Source organism: Lepidothrix coronata, unplaced genomic scaffold (assembly GCF_001604755.1).
Source record: "Lepidothrix coronata isolate B3197 unplaced genomic scaffold, Lepidothrix_coronata-1.0 Scaffold76, whole genome shotgun sequence".
In the NCBI taxonomy this organism is placed as follows: domain Eukaryota; kingdom Metazoa; phylum Chordata; class Aves; order Passeriformes; family Pipridae; genus Lepidothrix; species Lepidothrix coronata.
In genome coordinates this window covers 4059711-4085375 of record NW_016690256.1, presented here as the reverse complement: position 1 = coordinate 4085375, position 25665 = coordinate 4059711, and the positions used below count along the sequence as shown (strand labels likewise).

The following is a 25665-nucleotide window of genomic DNA, read 5'->3' as shown; positions in this document are numbered from 1 at the left end:
TCTAAACTGAACTGTACCTCAGGACATGTTTAAAAGCTGTCTATGCATGACTTTGTGACATCAGAGGGTCTGTTTAGCCAGCTACTGGAATAAATCACACACTTTGCCAGCTGCCAAACAGCCCTTCAGCAAGAAGAAGGGACAGGGTGAAACCCTGCATCTTTTATTAGACAAAAAGTGCCTGTTTCCAGAGCCTGACACAAATTTTGTAGCAACATAAATGAATTGCAACTAGAAGGCCATGACACAATTGAGATAAAGATTGTGGCAGAGGAATTAGAATTAAATGCTAAAAACACTGAGAACGATAGAAAATGGTGATGGGAGCAGAAGATTGACAAGATAATGTGAAGGGTAGTGAAGAAATGTGTTAAATACAGACAAAAAAGCAGCACTAATGGAAGCATATGTGAACTAAGGAAGAGCTTTCTCCTTGGCCTGTCAGCAATCTGGTGACTTGACCTTTGGAGCTCTCACACCACAGTGGAGAGTAGAAACAAGCTTGACATCTCCCACGCAATTTGCCCAGCAAGAGAAGTCTTTGAGGAAAATTGCTGATGTTTTCCATGTTCAGACTGGAGAGCAAAAGGGTTGCTCTCCAAAAGGCTGATCAGTTGCTCAGCAAAAGGCTGATCAGCAAAAGGTTGCTCAGCAAAAGGCTGATCTGTCTGCTGCAACCTGGCTAGATCAGGAGAATGAGCAAGGAGGAGAGAACTCTGAGCAGGTTCACTGAAGGTGTAACATTGCTACCACCCACTCAGCAGCACCCTTTTGTATCTGAAGGTTGAGTAATACTATATCCATTTCACTTGTGGGAGATGGCCTGCCTGAGATAACAGATCAGTCTGAGTGAATAAAACATATTTACTTCTTTTCTGATGATGAAATTTCCTGAGGCAAAGATCAAAAAGCCTTGGAACAAAGAGCCAACTTCCTTAAATTTCTGTTGTGTGAGGCGATAATGGTACAGAGAACATGTTGGATGCAAGCATATTGCTCTGAATATCCGGCAGCTGTGGTGCACGAGGACCACTTGGTCTCGGGTTTATTTTCATAGCGTGGATCTCTGCTGTGTTCATGGTAGTAACTGCTGAACTTCCCCCTGCCAGCTACAGCAATGGCCCAAGTACTGTTTTTTCAGAAGAGCAGTATTTGATACAATTTTAGTGTCTTGATACAATTTTAGCTCCTTGCTTCACTTTTAGTGATTAAAGTGAGGAATAGATCCAGCACCGTGTTAAATCCCAGTGTTCCATGGCTCAGTGGAGGTGTTCAATGGGCCACATATGGGAATAGTTGTTGGCATCTTATTACTAAGCCGTGTCCTGAAACAGCATGGTGTTTGTGGGATAGTGCAGAACATGAGCTCTGAAGTGTAATGTTACAAAAAAACATCCTTCCTTTTATGGTGGACTCAAAATCCAAGGGAAAGTCGTTTTTTAGAGGAACATCCAGCTGCAAAACATCAGTGGCTTAAGATGCTAACACCATTGGACTCTGTTCTGTGCTTGTCACTGTAGTGTAACTTTTCAGTCCATTAATTTCTGCCTTGACCTTATTCTGGCAAACTCCTTTTAGCCCACAGAAGCAGAATGTTTAATAACTTCTCTCTCAGAAAGGAGCCAAACAAGAACAAAAGCTGCAGAACAAGTCTCTTACCCTCATTTCCCAGAACATGCAGGTCTGGACCTGTGGAAAGAGTGCCTTGTTATATAACCTAGCTGCAGCAGAAGCTGCAAACCTCTCAAAAACGAGACCAAAAGTGAAGTAACCCACATTCCCTGCAGCTCAGTCTGGGGGGGAGATCATACTTGCACAGCCAGACTATAAAGCAATATAATCCAGTTGCTTGACTCAATGGGGAAGTTGCTCAGAGAGGGTTCAAGCCAGCAGTGTGCTGAGATAAGCAGCTCCTTTCATCACTGGAGTGGATACAGGCTGTCAGCACCCCCCACCCCATTGTGCTTTTTAGGTATTCCATGGATTAATGTTTCTCAGTTCCAGGTCATGGACCTCAGTTCTATTAAAATAGCTTTTATATCTGTGCAACTTCAGTGGTGCTTGTATTTCTTTAACTTGAATTCCAAGGAATACTAGGGTTTTTTTCTTCCTGTTAAAAGTGCGAGTTTCTTACAGCTGTGTTCTAGTTAAATACAAAACTCCAGCTCAACTGAGGCTTTGCTTGGACTGTAATTGTGGGGACATATGGACACTTCCTTGTGTCCTATAGTTATCTTGTGCAACAAACACAGGAAAGGGATTTCATAACGCTGGGAATGTAAGGATGCCTCCTGAAAGTTTTGTCCTAACTGGAGTAGTGAACTCTCATTGTTTAAGTAGGGGTTAGAAGTGCTGGCCATGCTGGCAGAAAGAGGGCTGATCAGCCCTCTGTTTTACAACGTGCTGCTCATTTCTGAGATTTTGGCAGTAACAAATTTATCAAATCCAGATGCCTTGTGCTGGAGACCCAGCTTTCTCCATATGGGAGCCTTGCACTGGCCTTAAAGCTAATCCTATAGAAATCAAGGGGATTTGGGACACTCCACTAAATATGTTTTGCTACAGGCTGTTGCTTGTGCAGGCTGTCTGTGGCTTGTACCTTAATTAGCATGTTTGGGTTTCTTTTTAACTCCCTCTCACCCACACAGGCACTTAGGGAAAAAGGCTAAACAGAGACTGGAGGAGGCGAAGGCTCTTCTTCCCAAGGTGCAGGTATATGTTGTCCTGCCTTATGTCCTGCACATGGTGCATGATGGGCCTAAGCCACAAGAAGCCTAGAGATGGGCCCTACATTTACACCACTAGAAAATGTAAATCCCCTTTGGGGAGTGGTGGGAAGGAGAGACCTTTCTTTAACTGAAAAGCTGTTCAGCATAAGCCATATTCTAATTCTGCATCTAAACAAGAAGCTAAACTAATCACTGAGCAGAACTAATCTCCCAAGTCAGCCATTTCATGGGGCTTGCCCTGCACTCAAAGCAAGGCAGTGTAGCTGAGGGGAGGCTTCTGTTGTGCTGCAAACACGACCACATCACACATCCGGATCCCCATTCCCTGGACACTCGAGGGCTGGGAATCACCTCAGCCTTTGCCATAACTCACTTGGGTTACAGCAGGGACACGTCCAAACTCCACAAACTGTTTACACATGGCAAAGCACGTGAGAGTCAGTCTGAGATGGAGCCTGCCACCTTTACCTGCCTGCTCGTGAGCACAGTTCCTGAGGAGCTGAGCTCAGTGGAGCCCAGAGAACAGCTGGACTCACCTGCAGCTCAAGGAGACACCTGCTGGGCAGGAACAGCTGAGCTCACTTGGAAAACCAAAAATGTTGGCACAGAAGCACAGGATAAGCCGAGACACTTCATAGGAATACAGGTTGTTTAGAATGTTTTAAATTTTTTAAAAAACTTTATTCCAAACAGCTGATTAACCTGTCAAGGGTTTAAATCAGATTATTCAATGCTGTCACAAGTTTCTAACTAGGAAATACACCCATCAGAGCCTACCTGTGGGAAGTAACTGCGTTGTGTGCTCCTGAGAGGGTATCCAGGGTGCGCAGTGGAAAACCCCCCACTGCATCAATGCACTAGGGTATAGGTTCATAGAGACCAGTCACAAACCGAAGATACAGGGTTATAGAACGTATTTGGCCAATTCTAAACAAACAAAATATTTAAGACTTCCAAGATTTTTATGCTGGTTTTAATTTTTTTTAAATTAATTTTTGTTTATTTCAAAAATACTTATATTTAAGTAGGGAGTTTATGGAGACAGATAAAATTCATTCCAACACTCAGTTTGTACCAATAGTTGAATTATGCTTGGACAAATTAATTCTGCTTTAGCAGAGTATTAAATATTTTGTAACAGTTCTATGTTTTATGGCAGCCTGCATTTACCTATTTGTGTCCGATCAAGAGGGAATTCCACATTTGACAGTCTGCAAGTGGAGACCACACAAACTAAATATTAATTCGGATCCTTTTGTAGATATATGTGCTGCTCTGTGGACTGAGTAGCCCAAAAAGTGCACAAAATCTCTCTCAGTGGTAAGGAAAGGAACCTTTCAATTAGCCATCTGCACACAGACATACCTCTCATTAAACTTACACGTGTGAATCATGATTCAGGCACTCAAAAAAGTTTCCACAAAGCCCAATGCCATACACTCCTTGAAGAACAGAGCAAATGTTTGAGGAACTGAGATTATTACATTTCTGTGTTAACAGCACAGCTTGTCTAGTTTCCATCAACATTTTCTTTAAATAAGGCCCTGATCATCTCAGCTGTGATGTGCCCATCTGATTTACCAACACTGCCATCCTCTCTGTCGCTCCTCCTTGGCATTTCTTCCTGTTCCTTATGATGAGTAGGCACGGCTCTTCCAACTACATACAGCTTTCTCTTCAGAGGACCCAGTTTTAAGTATGCCTTAGGAAGAAAGAATATTATTCTTTATTAGATAGAAAAGGAGCCCTTTAAAAAATGAGACTCAGCAAGTTTCCTTTTTAAAGCAACTGTAGAGATGCTGCCCTAGGGCTGCTGTTTGGTAATGTCAGTGATAATGGGCTTCTTTTACAAGCCAGCTCATCTTAGGAGGCTGCTGCCCTCTTCTTCTCCTGTGTGTTTTCACTGATAACACCACCTCTGTAAACCAAATTCTGCTCTCAAGGTCAGTTCTGTGAGAAGAATCAAACTAATCCAAGAGCTCATTCCTGCCAAAAAGAGGTCCAAGCCCAGCCATGTGTTTCTGCCACGTTTGCACTGGCTCTGGTCTTCTCCAAACCTCTGAGTCAATTTGGTTGACTAACTCAACAGAAAACTAATTTGGGGGGAGAGGGGGAAAGGGAAAGTTTTTCTGCTGGGTCAGAGAGCGAATCAGCTACAGAAAAGGCCGATGTGCAGTATGAGTTCCCTGAGGGCAGGAGCTGTACCATACTGCCAAACCAGAGAGAGGAAAGAAGAAACCCTCCAGTGCAAGCTCTTGAAGCACCTCTGTTTAATCAGTACTTTCATAACGGTTGCCAGTGTAACACTGCTGTTTGCAGTTGCACCTTCATTGTTAAGAGGTAGCAGCACCTATGTCAGCAGCACCAATGGCCCTCAGTGGGGTGGGCTCTGCAGTGCTACCAGCAGGAAGAAAGGAGAGCATCCTCTCCCCAGGCAATGACTGCAAAGAAACAAACACCTCGACATGTCTTTTGTTAAAGCTTTTCTTTGTAATGCCTCTTCAGGACAGAGCCACCCCTTAAGTTAGTCTCTGATCAAGGCAACAGGATGATTTCTCTGAACACAAGTTGCAGGGTATTAATAAAACTAAAGTGAAATTTCTAGAAAAAGAGTTTTTGAGGGTTTTTTGTTCGTTTTGCTTTTGTGGGTTGTGACTAAGTTAATAGAATATTCAGGACTAAAGAAACATTATGGGAAAGTATCTTTACACAGTCCTGCAGTTTGCACCATGTCTATAAAATCTTCTTTAATTTGGAGTAGAAATCAATGATGTAGAGTAATGTATTTTCTAAGAGTAATTAGTTTATTTAGAAATGTATTCAAGTTTTTCTAACTCAAGAGTATCAAAGGCACCCAGGAAGCATTTTTTGCAACCTAGGTTTGAGAATCTTCAGAAGTAGGTACCCCTTCTCTGAGAACCACACAAACTCTGGCTATTTACATATAACCTGTACCTTTTTATTTTCTCAACCTCTGTAGTTTGCACCCAGGAACACCTTCATTCCAGCTTTCTGCTGAAGGAATGTCGATCCTTTAATGCTATTATGCCACACAGATTCTAAAGGACCAGTATGCAAGCAAGAGCCTGACAATACCATAGAAAATTGTCACTAGTTGGCATTCAGAAATTCTTTCTAGGGGGAATTTCATCCTGACACTCTATGTGTTGATTCCTAGGACACTATTCAATTGCCAAAACAATGTCTCCTGATACCAGAAATGCCTTAAGGCATCCAAAACATCCAAGGGAGGCTGGCCTGTATGATAGAGGACCTTGCTCTTTTGGCCCAGCATCTGAAGGACATGGAGTGACCTTACTGTCCCAAATAGAACCAGAGGATTATGATTAAGCGTCTGAATTGCACACTAGGTAAAAGACACTGGATGGCATAACACCACTGGGAATAGAATGGTCCTGACAGTAGTTCATGCTCCATTCTGAAAAATGTTTGTGTCAGTGAAAGACCTGATGACTTCAACTCATACCTGGAAATCATCTTCATCTTCGTACAGCAAGCGATCCAAGGCTGTAGTGAAGAATTTTTTTCGCAGCTCTTCACTGTCTTGAGTCTCATCCTCTGTTTTAGACTGAACCTTTGGAAAGGCTTTTTTTCTCTGACAGGGAACTGTGGCACTTCTGAGGCTCTCTTCTCCATCTGCCTTTGCTTTTTAAAGAGAAGAAAAATGATGTGTATGTAATTGTTAAGCCTTATGGAAGTCAGAATTGGTACTTGGTATGAGGATTGCCTGCAGTCTTTAATATGGCTTGGCCCATGTGATGCAAAGAACAGCTTGGTAGGATTTTTAATTGGCAATTCAAGCTAAATGTTAGTTTTCCTCACTGTTTTTTTTTAATGTGTTTTTTGTTCACAATTTCTGACCAAGACCAGGAACTGAAATTGATTGGAAGTGAGAACTAATGGGTCTGTGGGATGGGGCAGGAGAAACAATCAATTCAACTTAAGTCCTGCAGAGCCCTGAATAGTTAAAAAGAATAAGAAAGGCAGCAAAAACAAGTATAAACTTTTTCTATATCCATATATCTATAGGTATATAGATACAAGTTCCTGAAACACAGCTAGTCTACTTATAACTCCCCTGAAGAGCTCACATTTGCAGTTGACTCATTCTCAGGATGACAGACAATGCTGAACATGGACTGCCAAGTTACAGGTTTGCCTGGGATCTGATCCCAGCTTATTGGAACAAAACCTAGTACTCCCAGTAACTCTTGCAAAGGTGTAGCAAAGGTATTCAAAGTAAACATATATCTAATTCAGAAGTTTTAGTTAACATGTTTGCTGGTGCCTGATGGTTTCAAAAGGCCCACCTATGGCTCGGACTGATCAGAACTTCAACAGACTTCTTCATGTATCCATAACTGTATAACTTCAATTTTTTTAACTTATCTCTTTAATTTTGTACTTTTTCCATCCTCTTTCTTGTACTAACACAAAGATGTAAAATAAAACGTGATACTAAGGAATCCACAGAAACCATCCTAAACAAATAAGCACATTCACTTGCTCCTTCTTGCCTAATGGTATATCCTTTTCCTGGGCACACCTACCAGAATAGATGGAGATTCAGCCCAAAATTCAGTACTGCTTAATAAGATTTTCACTTTGGGCTGAGCTTTATCTGCTCTTGCTAGGGAGTTATTTATAATTTTCCTCCAGTGTATGAGCTGAAGGACCGTAAAGTGCACACACACTTGAAGTGAAAACCAGCACAGAGTTTAAAGAATATTGTCTAAGGGACAAGACATAATGAAGTTATGATGATATGGATCAGTAAAGAACTGAGTAGGATATGAACCATATCTTCATAAAAGATGGCCAATCCTGTTAACTGCATTCCAGGCTAGCTCTAGAGGAGTAATTATATTCCACAATCTAGACACCAATTTCAATTTAAAAACTGTATAACAGGTAGATTGTGATTTTGTCTTAATGCAGACTACAGTCTGTCATTGCTGTGGTGGCTGCCATCAAGTGGGAAATTAAGTGTTCACCACGTCAAACAGGCAGTTTGACAAAAACCTTAAGAAATAAAAAGTCTGTAAGCGTTCAGTAACTTATCAGTTCTTATAAGCTGCTGGCATGCACATTACCTGCATATTCTCTATATTCCACTTCCATTTCATCCTTAGGAAATCCTTCTTGCAAGCCAGCTGCCTCAGTAAGAAACAAATGCCTATGGAATAAAAAAGATAAAGTGAAACTTATATTAGTGGTCTGAAATTTCTCTCTAAACTGTGCAATGTTTTGGGGTGAGAGGGAGGACACCCTTTCTGAAAGCCATTTGTTGCTTAACCACAAATGCAGAACAGCACAATGGTTTAAAAATGCAATGGAGGCAGCCAGGTAGCTTAGTGGCGAATAAGCTGCTCTTTTTTATTTTTAGTGTCTAAGTTCAACTATGTCCATGAGACTAAAAGAAAACAAATGTTATAGTCTCCAGTCAGTCCAAGAGTCAAACCACAGCTGGCAGCTCTCACTTAGAAGCAATCCAAAGTTTGGAAAGGAGAAACAAATGGTCACTTCTTAAGGCTTGGAACTTTTTATGCAATATGGCTAAAATCACTGAGCTGGGGCTGGAAAGTGAAGATGGATCATTCCCATTGTTGCATTATGCTTTTGATACCGTTAGTGTTGATATTTTGTAGCTAAATTAATCTTTCTCTGGGGAACAAGTTAAATAATTTCAGTACAAAAAAATCTAATCCTACAGATACCTCTATAGACAGACATATCCCAAGGTCTCTTCCTTACTCAGTGCCAGGTAATCTGTTTCACTTGAGGTTGCAAAGCCTGCTGTATTTGCATATTAATCTTCACATTTTTCCAACATTAAAGGAAAAATCTATTATTCAGAACTTGGTCTGAAAAGCTGGGGCTGAGACCATCTAATTACAACATAAAGAAACTATTTCCAAGCCCCAGTGGTATCCCCACTAAGAGGAAGTTAGTAGCACTAGGTCTTCATAGACTATTAAAGAACCAAGTTTCTTCCCTGAATTTTGGTATTTAGGAGGTCACAATGTTACTGTCGTCCTTCAAGGATACAAGTCCCACACAGAGTGAAATCCTCTTTCCCCTCAACTAGGAAACTACCTTGGCTTTGATGTAGGAGAGCCCAAACAGCTCTAGAGGCAGATAGTATCATTATCTTTAAAAAAAAATTAATCACTTTTGAGTCTGTAAAGGCATCATTTTACCTGGATCCTATCTGGTTCTGAAGTTTGGTATCAATCAGTTTTGCCACTAAACTGGTATTTTCTTCTTCCAGGAGCTGAACAGAGGCTTTCAAATCACTTACTTCCTTTCGGTAGATCTTAACCTTTTGACAATTAGAAAAAAAATAAAGAGAAAATCTTAGAATTTTGGAAAGTTTTCATAGCAACTACCTTAACAGCACATACCTAGAAAGATTGCAGCTGTATCAGCAAGACCGCACATTTGGTGGGGAAACATAGTGACACATTTTCAGATAAAGGGAAGATCTCTCTGGTTCTTTCCCACTTTTATTAGAACCCTTTTACTATCACAGCTCTGTCAATCACAGCCATATATTTGGGCTATGCAATCCTGACAGCACAACCTTCTCATGTAGTCAAGCAGGTCTGCTAGACAGCAGCTCTGAATTTTTTGGTTTTGCTTTCACATCAGAGCTTTGAGAGAGAAAAACCTTCTTTGCAGAGTTAAATTCAAGGTCTTGCTCAGCAAGCATTGTTTTTCTAACTCCTGCTTATACACAAAACCTTCTTACCCAGAATTAGCAATGACGCAAGTTACCACAGTATGGGCTAAGCCCCAGGTGCTACTTTCTTTCACTGGTAATCACCCCACATCCCCATGAAGTTACACTAACCAAAGGGTGCCAGTTATTCAGTTTCCACAATTCCTCCCACTTTTCCTGAAGTACAAGCAATTTTTTACCTACTTCACTGGAGAGGGGAATGTATGGGAGAGACACCTTCCCAGAAAACTTAGCCATAGGCCCATGTTTAAGAGCAGTACCCAGTGACCTGAGAGCACCTGTTCTCATCAGAGCCAAATTAACCCAGCTATAATCATCCAAATTTGCAGTTAAAACTAGTTCAAATTTATCCCAGAGATTAAAAAGGTGAAAATGACAGGACATTAACCAGTAACAGGATGTGGCTTGGCACAATGAGGTGATGCGGTTTTGCACCATCTTGGTGTGACACAGTAACCATGGAAAAATGTGGGTGAAGTCTCCAAATCTGTTCAAATTTGGAGATAACTAGTTTAGGGCTGTTTTGGTAAATCATTTTTAAGTTCAGTGGCCAAACTGGGGAAAAAAAATTGAAGTAAGACTAAACTGAAATTTTTGGTTTATCTCCCCAAAAGAAACTACTGGAAGAGTCTGTCAGCTACATATAAACATTAGCCTGAGAGAAAATATTTCATCCGTGTAAGAAAAGCAGAGAAAATGAATGGGTGAATTCAGAGAACTGGAAAAGTTAGTGATAATTGTTTTGTTTTCCCCAAAATTCAAAGCACTAATTCATAACATAAGAAAGTAATTCATAACATAGGAAACTTCTAGTTGAGAGGAAAGAAACCCAAATCCCTCAGCTCCGAGGTGAGGGCCTGTCAGAACATAAGAGTACTCCAAAGTGGATCTGTCTTGTTGACACTGTCTAATGTGTGTAAAAGTCGTAAGTGTTCAGTGAGATGGGGAGATGGGAAGATAATTCATACTCATTCAGTGATAGGATGTATAGATTTGAGCCCATACTTGTTTATGCAGAATAAAACACTAATTCTTTCCTATTGACCCCTACCCAAATTGCTTCATAAGCTGTGGTTTGGACACCTGCCCTGGAAAGTTAAAGATGCATGCTCAGAGCTCATTAAGGGAAAGAAGGAAAGCTGTATCCCTGCATACTGGCATGCATCTTAAACTAGTAAGCAAAATGCAGAAACCTCTGCCAGGTTTGTTGATGAGGCATGGAAAAATAAGAAGTTCATTTATTAACTTCCCAAAAAGTTTTGCTCAGTTCTAAACTGTGAGACTGCAAAGGTGGGGAAGGGCATTTCACCCACCAATCTCATGCTTAGATTTGATCGCAACGAAGAACCTGTATTGACTGGAGCAAACACAATCAAACTCTCACCGTGGAAAAATTAGTTTTCTAAATCTGGGTCACAAAAAAGCCTTTTCTTGAGAAGAAAAGTTACAGGTATCTAATATATAGCTGTAAATTGCCATTAAAGGACAGTATAAAAGCTATCAAGTAATCAATTACAACTATATATGATTATGATTTTCCTCTCTTCAGTATACAGCCCCCATAGTTTCTTTATTACCTTCCATTTAAAGTTGCCTCAAGCCATTTCTCAAAACACATTTCCAACATCCATATCCATTTTCTTTCAACACAGCAACACTAAAACTTTAATGCAATTCAAAACTTCACTTTTCAGATACTTACGTGGTTGAGCCTTTACACTAAATAGCATCCCAGTCTTCACAGATGTAAATACTTATTTATATGGAACATGATAGTCCTTCACCTAACTGCTTAGGCAGGAAAAGGGGTCTTTCATTTGTGAAAGCATGTGTTCACCTTTTACTTTTGTTCATCACATTACACTGTTTGCTGCTCAGGATTACAGATTAATTACTGGAAAACTGCTCTCTTTTTCCTCTGGAATTCTTCAGAGGCCCATCACTGGAAACAGTTATGGCTGTAGGCCATGGCATTTAAAACATGAACTACCATGATAAACTATAGGCAAATGATCCTCTTACCTCTTCTTTTAGCCATTCATTCTCTTGAATTTCTCTGCGACAGTTTTTGTCTAAGTATCCCACAGCACTCTGAGAAAACACAATTTAAGATCATCTCATCTGAGAGCAGAACTTTGACAGTCCTGCAGACTATAAAGAAGAACCTTCTGCTCTTTAGCAGGAAATAATTAAGAAACATCCACACAACAGACTGTAGCATCCCCTGAGGGATTACAAGAGGATTTAGTTCACAAGGCCAGATGTTTCTTCTCCATCATCCTGCCTAGAGCAGATTATATGTCAAGCAGTTTACCAATATTTTATAATTTCCCATATTAAAATAGGAGATTTCTCCTTTTTTTGCCCAACAAGTTCTTCCATGTTCCCATTATAGTTCAGATCTTCCTGTTTTCAGAAAATCAAACCTTTAGCTACTAAAAACCCCAAGCAAAATCCCAAATGCAGCAGTACTGATCTATGACAAGTGACCTAAACATGTAGAGGTCTGTGCTAATGAGCCCAAGCTACAATTTAATTATTGATGTCAGTAAGTGGAAAGGAACAACTGGGAGGGAAGATGCTCCTGTAGATCACACAGTCCTTTGGATTATGTTCTCACATGACTGGAAATTCCAGCACTGAATTCAGGGAATTTAAACACATAATGGGCCTAGTGATTCACACTGAAGTATGCTTTGCATTTTGTGAAAGTGAGATGTTGTCACCAGAGCTATTTGTAAATCATGGTTTCAAATCGGAGCTGGCAGAGATGACCAAAAAAATTAATGTATCAGTAAACCTAAATTTTCCTGGGACTGCACTATTTTGGCATTTTAAAAATGTTGTACTTTACAAATACAACACCTTTTTTTCAAATTGACGTATATGTTCATGCAGCCAATCCCTTTGCATGTTACTGTTTTTTGAAGTCTATGCAAATGTCAAAATCATTCACAGCAAAAGCAACACATTCTTGAACAAGTCATGTCAGTGCATAGTGCCCCAGTTCCTCATATCTCATTTGTAAAATGCCCTCACATCTACTCATTATTAGTCTGATGTAAAAAAAGAGGTACATGTATGTATAACAATGACCAATTCCACATGTGGTAAGATTTACAGTTTATGTTACTCTCAATTTATTAGAAAAGTTTCAAGTCTTAATGTGAGTTAAAATAGTTGTTAAGGCACAGTACATGTATCCTAACTATGATGCAGTTAGCAGTTTTAAAAAAGGCAGAAGGAATACCTTAAGAGCCTGTTCACTAAGTAACTTCAAGTGCCTGTCAAACAGACTCTTATGTTCTTCTTTCACAGCATTCAAAGCATCTCTATAATATTCTTCAAAACAATAAAAAAGGAAATCAGAAATCATTATTTGACATCAATTTCTCCTAGCAACAAATAGATAATTGGCATGTTGTTACTGAACTGGAACTTATCAGCAAGCATCATATGCATAGATGCTCCACAGAAAAGGATTCAAACATCCTTCCCCATAGAAATTATCCTCCTAGACCCAAAGGACAGTAGTGTTAACAACAAAACTAGAAATCAGAAATGGTTTGCACATTTCTGCTGACAACTGCAACAGCTGAGCAATTCACTGCTAACTGAGCAGTGAGCTGAGCAATCCTCTGCTAAAATATTGGCATCTTAACATTAAATTTTGCCTTTATCAATAGCAGTTCCTAGCGTGGTGTGAAACATTTGCTTAGAAAACTTATTTTTTAGGTATAGAAATGTGTTGGATCATCTTATCCACATAGCATTTTTCCAGACATTTATTATAAAGAGCTTAACAAATTTTCTTACTTATCTAAGGCTCTAAGGTTCTAATTTGACAACAGGACAAAACGGACAATGTGGCAAATGCCTCAATGATTTGCTTTTATTTTATCATTACATGCAGTCATTATTTAGAAAGTGTGTCTTACATCAAAGTCAATTTGTTTGGCTTCACATTCTAGTCACTCGCTTTTTAATTATTTCATCCTTCCCTTTATCCCTACAGTTCTTTTTTTGTTCTTCTAAATAGTCCACTTCTGCTTGATATTTCCCCCTTTTGAAGGAAAGAATGAGAGTGTAGTCGTTTTCTTTGAAGGAGGGCACTTCCTACTTGTTGCAGAGGCTTGAAGTTCAGCCTTGCTCTGTACTTGTGTTGCAGACAGCCTGTTGCTGATCTGGCTGTAAATGAACATCTGGTCATGGACCCACTGTAGAGTCAAAGGCAGTCAAATATTGAAGGTGCATTAGTTCATTAGTTGTGCATTAGTTCTTAATTTAACACCGTGGAAGCTGGAATCCGCCACCTTGACTTGGCAAAATGAAATAGAAGTACTTCCATACTATAATTAATTCACTATTTCATTCTTTCAGACAGCTAGCCTGAGTTGTACTGGGAGAATGAAGAAAAGGCAAAACAGTATGTCTGAACAGTTCCTAAGGAGGCTATTTTCCCCAGTTCTCTCACTGCAACACTGTTTCCCCCACACCTCAGCTATGCCTGTGGCTGTCTTTCGCTTCCTCTCCTCTTCAGCTGTTTTGTTTATAATGTCACCACCAGACAACATGAATTGTGCCAGTGTCAAGCCCCTCAGTGGTACATACAGAGACAGAAATCTGTTCACCTAAGCTTATTGCCCAAGCCTGTCACACATCTGAGGTGTGAAAAAGCCCAATTTGTTGCTGCATTGCTCTGAAAGCTTGTTGCATTTCTTCTGGAAGGCTGTACTCCCCAGGCACTCTCCAGGTTCAGTTTTAGGAACTTAAGTAAAATACTGTGCCAGCATCCAGTACTGGCAGCATCATTTTGCAATATGTTAAGTAGGCAACTGCAGTATGTACCTCTGTATCAGTCTCTCAATAAATACACTTCTGTTTGACCACGCATTTTTGAGTCTGTACCCTGTGACATGCAGGAGGCCAGAGTAAATGTTCCTGGCTCAATCTGGCATTCTATATGAAAGCCCATTCTCTTTTTCTTATTTCAGCATCTGTATAGCAAAGTTTTAAACTGATTAAGAACACAGAAAATGCATAAGGAAAAAACTCAGTCTCTCCTGAATAGAGAGATGGATATCTGACAAGCTATCTCGCGATGTAGAAATCACGGGGCAGATCTTAGTCATGGCAAAATATGTTTCAAGAGACAAAAAGATAGCTAGCTGGCTCTTATCCACAGTAGTTGATGCCTGGTAATGGTTGGCACAGAATATACAGAGACCCTTAGAGCAGTGTCACTGCCTGTTACTACCAGCTGCTTGGCTGTGGTCATGCATACTGAGAGGGACATAAAGGAAGAAAACCAGGACATCCTTATCCCACTGGAAGCATGGGTTATGTAAAAGCAAAATATTTACATGATTTAAAAATAATGCAGTAGTAAAAAAATCTTTGTAAAAATCACTCAGCACCAGAATATATAAGCTTTCAAATTCATTCTGTGAATTTGTGTGATGCTACTGAAACAGTTCCCAGTATCTGTATATGTCTGCACTGGCTATTTTGCAGGGCTTCACACAGGAGACTAAGCAACTAGGAGGCAAAGCAACTGTTCAGACCAGTGGCTAAAGAGCTCCCTCTAGTTCTGCTTGTAAACCAGTGTGCTCCATAGAAAAGACTGTTCCAAGAATGAGCTCATGCTACTTTCCTGTCAAAGAAGCTTTCAATATGTGAAGTGTTTGTAACATGATGAGAGGCAATAGCAGTAGAGTCAACATTTTCAAGTATGACTGCTAAGGGAGCCCTGTGTGTAGGTGACCTAAATATATGTAGACTTATTTTTAGGAAACTGCTGTCCTTCACAGTAACGTTTTTAAAAAATGGGTTGCCTGTATTTTACAAGAAAATAATCAGAAGTCAAGCTTATCAGTTTCTTTAAGTGTCATCATTTCTGTAAACTTTATCAATTTCTTTAATAAAGGAAGTTTGAGAGAGAGAGAGAGAGAGAGAGAAAGGGTGTCCTTACATTTTCCAGGATTACACAGCCCACCTTATGTGCACTGTTTTAAGAAAGTTGATACAAGTTACTAGAACATGACCTCAAATCAAATTTATAATTTAATTCCTGCAATCAATTTGCAAAAAGCCTCTAAGACTTGCATTACACTAGCTGTAAACTGACCTGTAGTTCTTTGAAGATCATCTTTAACTTTCTTAATGTCTTTCTCCAGACTGCTAATCTTGTCAGCGTGTATTTTACTTCCTACATTTTTGTACTCCAACCAGTAATCTCTCTCACGCTGCTTTACTGAAATTCTTTGCTGAATTTCTTCAATTTGGGAGCGCAGTTCTATTAAAATAAGAATGTCAGAAGACAAGTTCATTACTGATTTCTTGAACTGATAATTCTTATAGTTTAATCAAATTCTTTAAGAAAGGCACTTTCACAGGGGTTGGAGATGGAAAGGGGATTCTTCCACACTACAATACATTACAACGTGATGGGCTCACACAGTGTGAAGGGCCACCATCATTGCTGAAAACAGCATGATCTTATTCTTCCAAGGAGAGACAACAGTTCTCACTGAAATATTGTAACCAAAGACACATGTGTCTCCCACAGAGAATCACAGGGATGACAGCCAGAATTTTGAACAGTCAAAACTGACCATTTTTTCTGCCATCAATTTTTTTTCTTTTTTTAAATCTTTCAATGGAGCCAGTGCTTAGGGTTTTCATAAGTTTCAAATTTACAGAAAAGAGGAAGCCTCCATACTTGCACAATAATATACATCACTTGGAAGGAACAGATTTACTTATAAGCCCTCCACAATCTCATATCAAATTGAGATAGCCTAATTTTTGGGGAGGAAAACTTATGCTTTTTATGCAACAAGGAAGTTGAAACTCTAAATGCAAAACAACAACAACAACAAAGATCCCTACCGTGTAAATTGCAAACCGCACTTTGCCAACTCACAACATACCTTTAAAAAGTTGTTCTTTGTCCTTCACATACTGAAAAATTGCTTTCAGTGACTCTTCCACATCATCCCTAGTTACAACCTCCTTTTCATCTCGTTCTTTCTCCTTTTCTTCTATTTGTTTTATTAGGCGCCTGATAAGTGCTTGCTGTTCTTCCTTCAGAACATCATTCTAAGAAAGAAAAACAGAAGACACAGCACATTTTCAAAGTAGACACATAAAACAGTTTCAAAGTGGTTTTCAAAGTAACTTAAGTAACAAAAGTAAAATCTGGCCTAATGCCAGATGAAATGCAAGAACACCCAACTAAACACCTGTTCTTCATATTCAAAAGGACAGAGCAGAAGGGAGAGTTTTCAGGTCTCAGAAGTTTCCTCAGTAACTTCAAGACCATTGGAAGGAAACGAGAGACAAATGATTGCTGTATTCTGTGCAGTGCCTCAACGGTTCTCCATTGCCTGGAAAGAAAGTTGTTTGTGAGTAATTTAATAACAATATTTATACGTTGGAGCTATTCAACATTCTTCATGAGAATGTACCGCCTTCATGCAGAAAACTCATGAGACAATCAGGTCGCTTGCATATAACCACAGCAAAGAGTCTTGTCAGAGCTGAAATTGGTTATACCTCCTGATTCCACAGCTGTGATCATAACCCTTTGCCATGACCCTCTCAGGTGATACAGAGATTATGGATCGTGTATATTTGCTCCCAAAGGATACCATACGGGAGCAAATAGTAACAGTAACTATGCAGTAGAGAGAGTCTCAAACATTCCTCACTTCTAGAAGGATTAACTCTAAACCACTCAGAAACATTAAGCAGGAAACAAAGGATGGAGCTCAAAGTGCTGCAAAAACATAGGTAAATTAAACAAATAGCACTTCAACCATGCCCTTAAGTACCCTGCACAGTCTAAAATATGAAGGAGTCCTCCAGAGACTGTGAACTAGCAGTAAATTGGGGAAGTAATCATAAGAGACTTCCGATGCCTGCAGAAAGAAGAGCAAATGCCACTTCCAGTGATAGTTAAGACACAAATGAAACACCATCCAGGCTTCAAGACTGAAAGAAGCACCACGGAACGCTAAACATATGGATACTTATAAAAGCAGGGCAACCATTGGGCATGGGAAGGACAGAGAGACATTGTTTCAATGTTTCACTGCTATACCAACTGCAGGCTGCAACATGATCCAGGGTAAGGATTTTTGAGTAATTTGACTTAATTTCAATAGGTGACCCTCTATATATCTGCTTTGAAAGTTCACTGCTCACAGTCATCAGATGTCATATTATGGGTGTTCACATACAGCTCATACACACAGTTCTTTAAAGTGTCACTCAGGTGCAATCAGTAGTTATACAACCTTGTTCTAAAAAATTACCCAAAATAACTCTTAATCCACAAGAAAGTGAGTCTTCATCAAACAGTGCTAAAAATTACAACTGGTCGGTTGCTTGATGCTCTTTCTTTGTTCAGTTTTTATTGTAACTAAGTTTGCAAGAATAACTAGATTCTCACAGAAACCTGTGCAATTCCATTACCTCAGGAGTGAATCAAAAGAGGTCAGCAAAGCTCAATAGTTGGTTAGGTCTGCTAATGCTACTGACAAAAATGAAGTTAAAACATTTATTCTTTGTGCATTGAAATATTGAGGAATATTTGCAGGACTGGTCAAAAGGCATATCTGAATGTACTGCAGGGAAGGTACCTACTGAAAGGAGGCTTGCTGTCCTATGTTTGCTGCAGAGGAAGATGCATGTCCAAAGAAGAGCAATAAAGTTGGTAAAAGGATGTCTGAGGGAGCTGAGGATGTTTAGCCTGGAGAAAAGGAGGCTAGTGTGGGACCTTATATCTCTCTACAAATACCAGAAAGGAGGTTGTAGCCAGTGGGAGTCAGTCCCTTCTCCCAGGTAACAAGTGACAGGACAAGAGGAAATGGCCTCAAATTGTGCCAGGGAGGTTTAGATTGGATATTAGGAAAAATTTCTTCACTGAAAGGGTGATCGGGCATTGGAACAGGCTGACCAGGGAAGTGGTGGAATCACCAGTCCTGGAAGTGTTCAAAAACATGTGGATTTGGCACTTGTGGACGTGTTTTAGTGATGAACATGGCAGTGGTGAGTTAACAGTTGGACTAAATGACCTTAGAGGTCTTTCCCATCACTAACAATTCTGTGATTCCATGAAATATGTAGGTAGTTATTGAACACCTTCACTGAACTCACTGTACTGCTGTGTCCTATTGCGCAATGTTTTACTCCTGCAGTTCATTTTTTACACGTTACATTTAGGATATTGATGCTCTATGTCACATTTAACTCAGGTAACACTTTAACTTTCAGCACATAAAGTGACTCACTAATTCTACTTTCACTGACTGTAACAAATTCACTCCAATAACTAGTTTTATTGTATGTAGTATTAGGATTGAAAGAATAAAACTGAATCTGTGAGTTAAAATATCACATATAAAATGTGTTGGGAGAAGGATGCATAGTCACTTACTCTTTTATGACACTCTTTGATCTTGTTTTCCAATTCTTCCAGATGAACCAAAACCCGATCAATTGTTGCTTCTTTTGTCTCAATTCTGGGGAGAGAGAATAAAGAAAGAGATATTCTTACAAAACCATGAGAGAAAGGAATGCTATTTAAGCTAGATTAGATGTAAATACTATCAAAATGTTTATTGTCATATCATATTGCTTGACTCATTTGGGTAGATATCACTGTCTGCTTACTACACATAAAGAAATTATTTCCCATATACATCTGGACCTTCATGTTAGTTTGGATTTCATGCTCTACAGAGATACCTGGTTATACTGTTCCCTTGTAGCCTCTAAAGGGGCTTGAACTGGTTTACTCTTTGTGCATGTGGCTTAGCTGACCAATTACACGGGTCTCTTTTCGGATAAGATTATTTGTGCTCCAGAAATATTACTCATCACTAGCTATAGAGAAAGCCTGGGCAACTCACTCAGACATAGGTCAGATGAATCCCAAACTGGAGAATTAAAAGGGATTCAATTCTTCTGAAAATGTGGTTTGCCAAGCTTCATAAACTGTATTTGTACACCAAGAATTTGTTAACCTTTAAGAAGCACTAAGGAAATAGGGACTCTAGCCTGAGTAGTATGCTGTTTATACATTTTTGGCAAAGAACTAGCTCCCTGCCTTCACATTTCATAGGCATTCTCTTTACCACAGCTGTAAAATAAGCCTTTTTTTCTGGTGGTCTCTCTTCTAGAATGAGAAACACTAGGCTGCAAACGATGTCTATTTGCAAAATTCTCTGTAATCTTTCCCTCTGTTCCCAGAATTCATTCACCATGTGGCACAAGAGAGGCAAGTATTACAATTATCACAATATCTTTTACTCTTTTAACAGTTATTGTTCCTTCAGTTTTTCGTTTTGGTATTTGTTGGTTTTTTTGGTTTTGTTTTGTTTTGTTTTTTTTTTTAATCTTTATTTTTCCCCTCCCTATTGTATTAAGTTGTTTTAAAAGATCTTCTTTTTTTTTTTCCCCCTAGCTAACTTGCTAAGTTTGGGTCACTGAATCATGCAAACTGCAGGTTACTAAATTTCCATCCTCTGGTGTCAGTGTGCTCCGAAGTATTTTTCAGGTTTTCTACTAAGTACAAGGATATTAGTTAGAGAGAGCAGAGATATGGGGGTATGGTGGTCATGACTACAGCAAAAGTATGTCACAGACATGACAGTTTGGCCACATAGTGTGATTGTCTAAATTACCTGCCATTTTAAGCCATTTCAAACCATTTCTGTATTTTGGATATTGCTGATCTTATTTTCTCCTGTTTTAAGATTTTCCATTAATATGTCCATCACCTTGCTAATGTCAAAATGTATATGAGTACAATTTGCCATTTTGTCTGCTACATATTGGAACTTTCTCCTTTAGATTATTTTTCTATGGTATTAGTCAGATTAAAGCCACAAAACAGCTGGATTGATGGTTCCTTTGACACTATTTTTCTTAACTCTGTATACTAGGTCTCATCTAGGTGATTTAATCATCTAGAAACAACACTCCCTCCCAGTACAACAACAGTTTTATCAGTCATCTATAGGATGTTACTAAGGCAAGTTATTAATAAGATTGTTGTTCCTAACAATTATGCTGAAACAGAGAACTGTAATGAAAATGGAAAATAACAAACTCCCTGTGAACAGTGACCATCCTTCAATGTATAGAAGAAAAAACAGGAATGGAAGTTAAATATACACTAAGCACTTGATAAATCCTAAAGTGGAATGTGACAGATATGCACTTGTATGATTATGCTGCTTTGCTCATTTAAGTAGTACAGAGAAGTTATAGATTACAGAGGTGAAAACAGGGAAAGTGAGGAGAGAGAGAAAGACAAAAACAGCAAGAAGAATACTTTTCTTCCCTGTTGTTGTTGTAGAAACTACATATTCCTTGTTAGTACAGCACCCATTTCAGTGGAAAACTCTTCAGACAAATGAGTCTTTTGCTTGGATATTTCAATATGCATAAGAATAATTTTATCAGAAAGTGGTGCAGTTTTTTTGTCAGCCTAATAATACAGTTTGCCTATTCCTTAGTGAAATAGATGGGTTGGTTTGTTGACTTTTTGGGTGGTATGTTTGTGATATCAAAGCTAAATCTGGGATATTTCATTATGGAAAATTGTACTCTGTTCAGTGTAAACTGAAACCGGAAACACCACAGAAACTGTGAACTCCTGTAGATGTCACTACAACTACTCTTCAGTTCACTTACTCCACTTTTCATTTCCACATCAAGGCACTAATCCTTGCTCCCTAAACACTGGTAATTGTTGAATGTTGGATGTTGCTGAGGCTTTTCTATTTCAATTTCTGTCTCTGATAAAAGTCATGGAGCTTACTTTTTCTCTTTTAATCACCTACTCAAGAGATTGGAGATCAACTAAATTGGACTATTTAGTAACTGCTTCAGATATTTCCCACTTGGCACTTATTTTTCTCTGCTTGATTTTAAAAGACCTTTAAGTTACCCCTCTCTTACTTTCAAAATAAAACACTGTGCTCTACTCTCAGCTGCACCAAGGAAGAGAGCAAACCACAGGTCTTGAAGTTCTGGCTAGTGACAACAAATCTCCACGAACACCAAGGAATTCTAAAAAATACAGTCAAATGTGATCTTGCAACTTCAGTGTACGCAGATCAAAAGCTTGCTACTAACAGAAAAAATGTTGTGGTTTTTTTGTTTTTAATAAAATATTTTTTCCCAAGTTACAGCCTAATGGCATAAAATTATTTCTGACACATCTAAATGCTTCCTTACATCTATAGTTTAAAAAGTGTACCTTTCTCAAATAGCCTTAAAACCCCCCAAAAAATCAGCTCAGGCCCTAAACTGAATAAGATGTCTTTGTAATCTGCTTCCTTCATTCACATATTCTATATGAGTGAAAAGTTAAAATTTATTAAACCTACTGAAGTTCTAGTATGGCTTCTGGTATATCTGATTCGGGTTCTGTAACTTGCTTTCCTGGCTTCTCCTCTTTCTTGTTCTCTTCCATTTTTTTCGGTTGTACTTGTGCTAGAAGTGAAGGGGAAAAAAGACATAGGTGAATGTACAGGATGTCATATATTCATTGGCCTTTGTCACTTGTGGCAAGTTTCTAACAGTTCTGAAATAAAAAAAAACTAGTTGGGTTTTTGACAACAGTAGTGCTGCCCAGGATAGCGCTCAGGTCCATGTTTTTGGGGCAACCTGAAGTATCATTCTGAGTAGATTCAATGTTCTCTATCACCAGTTACTCATTGCATCCCTTGCTGTGGGCTGTGTTTTACATTCTTGCAAATCAAATCAGCAATTGTTCTTTTTCCAGTCCTTTGTTTCTTTATCTTTGTTTTATCAAGTCTACTTGTTAATATGCATCTCTTTCCCTTTCCTTCTGTTCTCCTCTTCTTCTGTTTCCCTTTCACTGCAACTCTGATACCAGTTTTTATTGTCAGAGCTGGAACAAAACCACTTTCTGAAGGGACATGCATGTCAGCAGTATTCCCTGGGCATGTTGCCACAGCTACCAACCTCAGAATTCAACTGTCAGTGAATAATTCTGTAAAGGAACTAGTATCATATATTATTTAAAATAAAATTAAAAAGTCACAAGAAAGGGGCACTTATGAAAATACCTCACTTTTAGCAGTCACATAATCAAATGAACCAGAATAGTTTATATAATATGGGAGGTTTTATTACTGAATGAGTAGAAACATTGTATATAACCTGTCTTCATATTAAACTGCTTTTCTGAATTCTGACAATAATAGCTGAAACAGATAACAACTTGTTCCGTGACTAAAGCAGGCTGGATACATTTTTGCTATTAAAATGAGCACAAATAAACAGGAAAAAAAAGTCAGTGGAAAGCCACATAAAGAAGCCTGTAAAATCAAGTTAAACTAATTATCGACAGAGACACTGTAATCTATACACAGACCCATGTCTTCTCACCTTACTCACCGTATCCTGCAGCAAGGCAAGGTCAGCTTTCTGAATACAAAATAACTTTCTATCCTATTTCACATACAACCTTTGCAGTTTCCTATTCAATACAATATTTTTTCATGACACTTTTAAAAATCCTAGGCTTAGTGTATTTAAAAAAGAATTTAAAAAAAAACCCAAACAAGTGAATTAAGAAAAAAAATTCTCTAAGGCTGGAAAGTAGGTACTTTGCTCCTCCTAGACCCCTCTGGAATTTCCAGCCCAAATGCAGAAGTGCAGGTTACACTTGTTAAGTGTAAAAGAGAATCTGTCATACTTCTTCAATGCAGAATTAACTGGATTTGTATTGATTCCATTTTCACTTGACCACTTATTTTACTGATTTTCCTCAGAAATAGAAGATCACTAGAGCAATCCCTAAGGTTTTTTTTTATTTCTGTCCCTTTCTCTAAATGGATAATCAGGTCCCCCACTTAAAACTGGATACAAATGTGAAATTTTGAGCAGTAGTATTTTGAAAAGGTTTAGGACCTTTTTTTTTCCAACTCCAGACACTGATGAGATCCAGTGATATATTTATTAAATTCTTCCCAAGCAGGGGGCAACAAGAAAGCCTCCAAGCTATACAAGGTAACCCCTCCCCCATACTACAATAAAGGATTTTCTGGATTTTGCAAACCATAGAAAACACACACATATGAGAAAGAGGGGAACATGTTTAGGGGAACTGAGAATCAACTGCACATTTTAAACCAGTAGGAGTACCTTTGCAGAAGGAAAGACCTATTACTTCTCCCAAACAAATAAGTAATGAGGCATAACTCTTGACAACTCCCCATTATCACTACTAGCACTTTCTCAATCAATAACTACACTGCCATTGTGGCACTACAGTGCCACTCCTTAGAAGGAGCAGGCAGTTTCCTGACACTGCAACCCAACTACTATCACTTTCTAGACACTCTTTACAGAGACCACCTGTATGGCAGCTCACCACTCTCATGAGCTCAATCACTATCATTGGTCCCACCCACACCAGCACTTGTACTTACACTATATCTCTGTATGTCAAGCAGCTGCACCACCAGTAGCCTCCACTCCCTCAGTCCCCATCAATCATAGAATCATAAAATAATCTGTGTTGGAAGGGACCCATAAGGATCATTGAGTCCAACTCCTGGCCCGGCACGGAACAACCCCAAGAGTCACACCATGTGCCTGAGAGCATTTTCCAAACACTTCTTGAACTTTGTCAGGCTTGGTGCTGTGACCACTTCTCTGGGGAACCTGTTTCAGTGCCCACCCACCCTCTGGGTGAAGAACCTTTTCCTAATATCCAACCTAAACCTCCCCGACACAAATTCAGGCCATTCCTTTGGGTCCTGTCCCCAGTCACCACAAAGAAGAGATCAGTGCCTGCCCCTCCTCTTCCCCTCACAAGGAAGTTGTACGTGAGACCTGCAATGAGGTCTCCCCTCAGTCTCCTCTTCTCCAGGATGAACAAACCAAGTGACCTCAGTCACTCATACAGCTTCCCCTCAAGGCCCTTCACCATTCTTGCAGCCCTCCCTTGGACAGTCTCTAATGGCTTAATGTCTTTTTTACGTTGTGGTGCCCAAAACTGCACACAATATTCAAGGTGAGGCTGCCCCAGCGCAGAGCAGAGCAGGACAATCCCCCCCCTCGGCTGGCTATGCTTTGTCTGATGCCCCCCAGGACTCTGTTCGCTCTCTTGGCTCACAGGGCGTTGCTGACTCATATTCAACTTGCCATCGACCAGGACCCCCAGGTCCATTCCGTGAGGCTGCTCTCCAACCTCTTTTTCCCCAGTCGGTCGGTACATCCACGGTTGTCCCGTCCCAGGCGCAGAATCCGGCGAATTGATTACCTCAGTCACGCTGTGACACTCTGCAGTCACACTGCATCCGCTTCCCAATCTCCAAAGTACACTAACAACTCCGTTCCTAGCCGACCCTTCCCTTGTACGTATCCCCCACAACCCCCTTCACCACCAGATACAGCAGTGCACAGAGCTGGGCTACCCCTCACCGAGGCCCGCAGCCCCAGACCCCACCGGCACCGTCACCCTGTGCCGGAGCCTCCCCCCCTCGCCCCCCGCTAGCCCTGTCCCGCTGTGCCCAAGCCCTCCCGCACCGCCCGCCGCCCCCAAGCACCCACCGCCAGAGTTCCCTGTCAGCCCGAAGCAACCCCTGTCGCCATCGCAACGGGGCCCTGCCCGGCCCCGCCGCGCGTTCCGGGGGCCGGCGGCGCCCTCTGCCCCAGGAAACGGGAAATACAAAATGTCAGCGACGGCACAGGGATGGTTGGAGTCCTGACAGGGGTTTCTGTGAGGTAAAGCTCGTGGGACGGCCCGCGTTTCGCTCAAGTGGGTACCTCCGGTGCCAGGCTGAAATCCCGAGGTAAAATTGCAGCTCTCTTCAAGAGAGCGTGTCCCAGCCCCGCAGTGGTACAGTCCCACACCGAATGTGAGCTGGGTCACCCATGCCCGCAGAGGAACAAGCTCCCTAAGGTGTCCGAGGCACTGAGGAGCCTTGGATGGTTCCTGCACCAGCCGTACACTGCTCCCTGTAGCCCCTTTGCCCCATGCACCTGTGCAAAAAGCCATGCCCCAGAGGTGGGGGCAGGGCACAAGAGGATGGAAAGGAAGGCTGGAGTCTGATCCTGAATTACTTCTGCTTCTCTCATCCTGACCAGCAGACCACCATCGATTTTGGATTGGCTCTGTGC

At 40.2% G+C, this 25665-nt stretch overlaps 1 protein-coding gene across 5 annotated transcripts; it reads right to left on the bottom strand.

The window, feature by feature from the left end:
* Window positions 1-3404: 3404 nt before the first annotated feature.
* CCDC83 (coiled-coil domain containing 83) lies at window positions 3405-25366 on the bottom strand. Of its 5 annotated transcripts, none has more exons than XM_017819643.1 (12): window positions 24806-24993; window positions 22224-22536; window positions 21897-22002; window positions 18935-19019; window positions 16425-16593; window positions 15620-15787; window positions 12743-12834; window positions 11515-11583; window positions 8951-9072; window positions 7844-7926; window positions 6217-6395; window positions 3405-4431 (listed from the first exon to the last, which is right to left on the bottom strand). In XM_017819643.1, the coding sequence occupies exons 2-12, from the start codon at window positions 22225-22227 to the stop codon at window positions 4240-4242; spliced, it is 1269 nt and encodes a 422-aa protein (XP_017675132.1). In that variant the 5' UTR covers window positions 22228-22536; window positions 24806-24993; the 3' UTR covers window positions 3405-4239. The 5 variants fall into 5 exon arrangements, with proteins under 5 accessions (XP_017675132.1, XP_017675133.1, XP_017675136.1 ...); XM_017819644.1 differs by having other exon boundaries at window positions 22224-22525; XM_017819647.1 differs by lacking the exons at window positions 22224-22536; window positions 24806-24993 and adding an exon at window positions 25312-25366.
* Window positions 25367-25665: the final 299 nt, after the last annotated feature.

What these genes read in the sequence shown, in the direction of transcription:
- CCDC83 (XM_017819643.1), bottom strand. An exon ending in ATGAATGGCTAAAAGAAGAG is followed by an intron (nt 9,073 to 11,514) that starts GTAAGAGGATCA and finishes AATTGTCAAAAG; the next exon opens with GTTAAGATCTACCGAAAGGA. An exon ending in CAGAACCAGATAGGATCCAG is followed by an intron (nt 7,927 to 8,950) that starts GTAAAATGATGC and finishes TTTATTCCATAG; the next exon opens with GCATTTGTTTCTTACTGAGG.